Source organism: Rhamphochromis sp. 'chilingali' (assembly GCF_963969265.1).
Source record: "Rhamphochromis sp. 'chilingali' genome assembly, chromosome: 14".
In the NCBI taxonomy this organism is placed as follows: Eukaryota; Metazoa; Chordata; class Actinopteri; order Cichliformes; family Cichlidae; genus Rhamphochromis; species Rhamphochromis sp. 'chilingali'.
This window is the reverse complement of record NC_137941.1, coordinates 31,310,569-31,316,260: the sequence shown is the minus strand read 5'-3', so window position 1 is coordinate 31,316,260 and position 5,692 is coordinate 31,310,569. Positions and strand designations below refer to the sequence as shown.

Below are 5,692 nucleotides of genomic sequence, written 5' to 3'. Positions count from 1 at the left end.
TTGTTAACATTCCTCAGGTCACGTGACGGACCAACGCACGTCAGCGGACCTGAAGATCGTCTATTAGGCAACTGCCGTTCACTCCGTTCACGTTGTTAGCTAGGTGCTATTACCGTTTGCGAACAAATTAAAATTAAAAATGTTTTTGTGTATTCGGCGTCGTACAAATCTTTTTTTGTTGAAGTGCATCAGTAAGTTTTACTTTTGATTTTAATAACGAGTTAAGTATAGAAACAGAACTGCGGGGTTCTAGTTTACGCTGTCAGTGCAATAGCGAGTAGTAACGAGCTGTGGTTTTCACCGCTGCAGTGACTGCAAAAAGCAACGGAGTGAGACGTCTTGATTTCCTTCCTCTGAAATATTCACAGGCGGAGCTTCCTCCAAGCATTTTTCCCTTTGATAAATAAAGTATATCTGCACATTACATTACTCAGTCACCCCTCTCCGGCCTTGGAAATAGTTTTTACCAATGACTCAGTGTGAAAGCAAATAAAACGTTATAATAATGTCAGTTATCACAGGACAACACGTACAGCACAGAGCTTCAATATTTTACACGTACACACAGAATAACATAACGGCGACTCTTGGGTACTGGGTAAGCTGATGCAATTCCACAACTTTATTTTTTCAGTCACAGGCGCTATATTAAAAGAGAAACTAAACAGGAAACCTTCAGGAGTTTACACATCATGGAAGCACATGCGTCCGTAACAATAATGTCAAACAGCAATGTAGTGTGAGAACATGAGTTTATAAACTTCTTTCATACATGTCAACCTAGAAGCTCTTTTATTTTAGAGCAGAAAAAACATCAAATAGGAAGTATTGACTTTGTTCTTATGCATGTAAGAACTAAATACAGACAGAATAAACCAACAGTCATTTCACAAAGCCTTTTAACTACTATTAATACTGGTATTTGGCCTTGCTTGATAACAGTCCTCCAGCGCCACTCACTACCTTAGGAACGGGCAAACACCATTTAAACCAGCCTGTAAGACTATTTTAATCAGTCAAAAAAGGGGGCTTTTCGCTCCCTCCATAAAAGAGCAAGCAAGGTCTGCAGATACAGTCTACTCAGTCAAAGACTTAATAAAAAAAAATTAAAAAAATGAAGCATGTGTTCATCCAAAGTACATGCACTGCTGAAGAAATATATCAACCCATAGTACTGCTAATTAACTTGATTTTTATAGTTTGTTTAGAGCATCAGCAGTGCCAAACACCATGGCTAATTGAAGGGGAGAAAAGCAGGCAAGTGGACTAAATACTGTGGCTAGATGTCCTTATGGAAGCCCCAGAGCAATACAGTGTCAACCAAAACATGACCAGTCAGAAAAGACAGACAAGCATCTGTTGTCTGGGATATCCAGGGGTCTGAGAACAGAAGGCACATTCTGAACCTAACACCGATTATGAAGCATCACCTGTTAAAGCCCAGCACCTGAACTTAAGTGTAGTCTTTGTTATTGGAGCATTCCCAATTCATTTTTGGGCCCTGAGCCAATTGTATTGTAGCCCCTCAAACCTTAGGAGAAAACATAAGTATAAGTGTAGTGACTTTAGATTAGTTTTGGCAGAAGGTTGAGCACACAAGAATGATGTACCTTAAAAACAAACAAACAACAAAACAATGGGAACACACATTTAGACCTTGTTGACTACAGATGCTGACTCATCATGCACATCTGGCTTAGGGACCAAACCAGGAAAAAGTCCAAAGAATAGTGCATGATGTCAAAATAAATATCTGTAGAAAATATGGGCTGATCTGGAACAGCTTTACAAACTAAGGCACCAGCAAAGCAGCACTACTAAAATATGTAATTCAATAATCAGAGGGGTTATCTTCAAATTAAAAAAAATGCAGATATACTGTATATCAGTAGAAACTTTTCAGTTGGTGTGTCTACATTACTGAAAGGTCAAACCCTTTAAAAAGATCAAAATTTCAGTTGCTGGGTAACCTTTCTGGAAATAACCCGCAGCCTTGTATCATAACTACTGCTGTGGCTCGTGCTCATGGACCAAAGCCTGTCAGTCTCCCACAGGAGAGGACAAACCAGTGAGAATGAATCCACATGTTAAATGTAGCTGGTGTACTCATCTAACAATGTGTTTCTTCAGGCTCAACAGCATGTCAGCAATACTGTTTACTTCTGCACCAACACAAAAGATGATTCTTTTGAGATTTTTGTATTAAATAAGGAGCTTTAACTACTTTGGGAAAATTAACAATTACCTAAACACGTGGCTCAGTAAAAAAGGACATCATTGTTAATCACTGTATACAGCTCAAGCTAAAGTCTAATTTTCTGTTCATCAACATCATCATTACTATTATTTTTTAAACCTGCAAAACCAGCAAATCACTGCTGATGAAGACATTGAAGACATCTGCCATTCCAAGATGTGCTCGAATTGCCAACTTGTAGCTAATCATCACAGCTGACTGTACTCTTGCTATAAAAAGTACCTGGCTTACAAAAATGTGACTATGCCAAAAACGATGAGTTTACAACCAGTACTCCTTCACAAACCACAGGACATTTCTGTCCCTGCACTGTGAACAGAGAGGAGACACTGTGGCCGAGGAGTACTACGGTGTACTACTTTGTCTGGCATTTCTGTTATTTTAACCTCTTTCTATGCATATTCCTATGTGCACAGTTCCTGATTCAGATGCAGGGAAGCAACAAAAAAAATAAATAAAAATTAAAAAAGGTTTAAGCAACATGCCACTTCTCTGCAGCAGATGGATGTAATCTGGTAACTACAGTCAGGGATGGGGAAGACACACTTAACAGTCAGAGATGTGGGATCAGTGGAAATGCATTACCCAAACTGCAGTGTGTATACTTCAGCATTTACAAGTAGCTAATAAAGACATATTTCATAAGGGTTTTACTCAGTTTTCACCCAAAGCCTAAACAAAATAAATTCTTGCAAGTCAGCCATTCTTTGTGAGGGGAGGTGCATAACTTAATGACATCACATCTCAGAAATGTGGTTTCTGTATTTGGAGAAATGGTCCTATTGCTAAGTATAAACTGACCCAGATCACAAGGAGTGACATAGATTGAAAGTTAGTATAGTGGAAAAGTATAGATCTATTTGCTGTAGTCATGATGTAGTGTCGACACATAGACACAGAGGGACAGCAAGAAGTGCAGTCCAAAGCAGTAAAGGGAACTGAAGAGCCTGATCAGCATTAAAGGAGCACGAGGCGTTTGTCTACACATCACTCGAGTGGAGCAGCAGAGATGCACAGGTTGTTTAAGGCACAGGCAACTTGCACAATCTTATCAAAGGTTGAGAGGTTCGACGTGCGCTCAGAGGCTGCGGTGAAGGCGCTCTCGACAGGGCCCGTGAGCATGGCGTACCGCTGCTTTACCATAGAGATCACCCTCTCCACATGCCTCTGCACGCTCACTGTCTCAGAGGAAGGATCAGCCAGCAATGAGCCCTCTGTTCTCCCATATGCTTCTCCCTGGTAGCTGTCAGCAATTTTAAACAAGGCTCCACGTGCTGCCACGGAGTCTCCGATGTCCAGGTCACGGCTTGCCAGTACGACATCGCCCGGGAGAAGCTTGCACAAGAATCCACAGCCCTCAGCCAGGCTCTTGTCACTGACGTTTCCCAGCACACCCCTAGAGACAAAAGTGACCACGCCTTGTGGAGCCACGCCAATCAGATACTTAAACACGTTATAACTTGGCCCCGCCCCCTGAGAGACCGGGTCCTCGAAAGGCACGGTGAAACAGTCTATGATGACGGCGCAGTCAGGGTGAGAGGCTCGCAGCGCAGCTGGCAGGTTTTTACGGAGCTCAGCTCTGGAGGGCCAAAAGACAGCCGTTGGCACCAGAGTAGAGGACATGATGCTGACCATCCGGTGAACTGTTCTGGTAACTGTGCCGACTTTCACGCCAAAGCGATAAGCCAAGTCCTGATTGCGGAGGTCCAGGCGGAGACGCATTAGTGTCAGCAGCAGCTGCTGGAACTTGGAGAGCTTGACGTTTTTCATTCCATCCATGTGAGGTGCCAGCAGCCACATGACTGTCTCTAAGACAAAGTAGTTGGGTAAACCAGTGTAAAACTTCACTTTCTCAGCATCATTCCTTAAGGAGTTCTCTGAGAGAGACATTTTCTCCACAGACTCCTTGAGGGCCTGATTCTCCCTCTTCAGGGCTTTCAAGATGTCATCAAAGTTCACCGGGACATCAGATGTCTGGGCAAACTTTCCTTTCTTGCTGTCACTCACAGACTGATCATCATTATCATCATCATCATCTTCGTCGTCATCGTCATCATCATCATCTTCAGTGCTGAGGGAGGAGGAGGCACTCTCCTCTGCAGTGGTCTCCTGTTCCTTCACCTCAGGATGCTTTTCCTGGCCCTGTTCATCCACCGCAGACATGCCCTGGCCCTGGAGGAACAGCAAGGCATTGGCTGCCTCCACCCGTGCTTCCTGTTTGTCCACGATCTCTAAGGCACCCGGCTCCTTCATCTCTGGGCATAAGGGAGCCGCCGTGAACACAGAAGGAACATAATCCGGAGAGCGCGGATTCTTCACCTGTTTACCTGCATGTGAAAAAAAAGAATCTAATTCAAATTCATCTGTTTATGATACTTGTGATTTAGAGTGCTCTCTCATTTTGTAGCGTGCAATACATAAAATAACAAACAGTTGCTGTTGTTCAGTCAGTACATCCCTAATTAATTTTTCCTCTACAAACAAAATTTAAGCATGAAAATCTTTGCACACAAAAAGATTGCACACACCAGACAATAAAAACAAAACAAACCTAGCATTAAAATACCACGTACCATTAGCGGCATCTACTTTCATATATTTAGTAAACAAAATTTATAACCCATCCCAGCTGAATTAATTGCAGTAATGCTACATTTTATTTCCATCTGAACTTAGTTTCGTAGAGCTATTTTTTAGATATTCAAAGGCTTACAGCTACAAACACCGCCTTTTTCCAGTCATTTTAATCAGTGAGGGTTTTTACTATGTGATAGTGAACCTAAACATGTTTATTACCCGCTGCAGTTACACCGACTATGCCACTGTCCCTCCTGACTTCATGCAACCTTTGAACACAACACTGCACTGACAGCAAAAAAAAAAACAAACTCCTTGGTTTTCTAGACACGAGTGTTTATGTGGAAGCCTAGCAACATCAGTATGAACTGGTTTACTTTAAAAACAAACAAAACAAAACAAAAAACCCACACAGGGGGACACTTTTAGGGTTCAGAGTGGTTTTGCCTTCATACCTGAAATGAAGTGAGTACTACAGAGCCGACTGCCGTCGTTCGGCACCCAGCCCTCTCGGTTCACAGCAGCTATCCAGCGCTGCTTCCTCTCGGGGTCCCGTGGGAAACGGTAGAAAGATAAGGTGGTGCCTGGTGTCCTTCTGTTCCTGCAGCCTGCCACCACACAGGTGTGAACCATAGTAAGGCCACGGAGAAGCGTGGAAGTGTGCGCTGCAGTTTGCTGGGTGTTTTGACTCCCAAAATGGTGGTCTACCAGAGGGCGACAAAAAAACTGTAGTTCCGTCATCAACGGCCGTTAGCTTTCGTCACTCTGATTGGACCATCTCGGGACGACGTCATTGAAATGCGATCTTCACTCACGCCGAGAAGCAGAAACGCTAATGTCCCGAAATCACACAAATGG

General features: G+C 43.0%; 1 protein-coding gene across 1 annotated transcript; it reads right to left on the bottom strand.

Moving 5' to 3' along the window:
- Nucleotides 1-598: 598 nt before the first annotated feature.
- On the bottom strand, nt 599-5,591 carry LOC308410420 (uncharacterized protein). The gene is made up of 2 exons (XM_080903741.1): nt 5,290-5,591; nt 599-4,584 (listed from the first exon to the last, which is right to left on the bottom strand). Exons 1-2 carry the CDS (start codon nt 5,573-5,575, stop codon nt 3,245-3,247), a joined length of 1,626 nt encoding a protein of 541 aa, XP_080759867.1. The 5' UTR covers nt 5,576-5,591; the 3' UTR covers nt 599-3,244.
- Nucleotides 5,592-5,692: the final 101 nt, after the last annotated feature.

Coding starts and splice junctions, on each gene's coding strand:
- LOC308410420 (XM_080903741.1), bottom strand. CDS start 5,575: ATGACGGAACTACAGTTTTTTTGTCGCCCTCTGGTAGACCACCATTTT. Junction 4,585..5,289: donor TAGTACTCACTTCATTTCAG/GTATGAAGGCAA, acceptor TTTCACATGCAG/GTAAACAGGTGAAGAATCCG.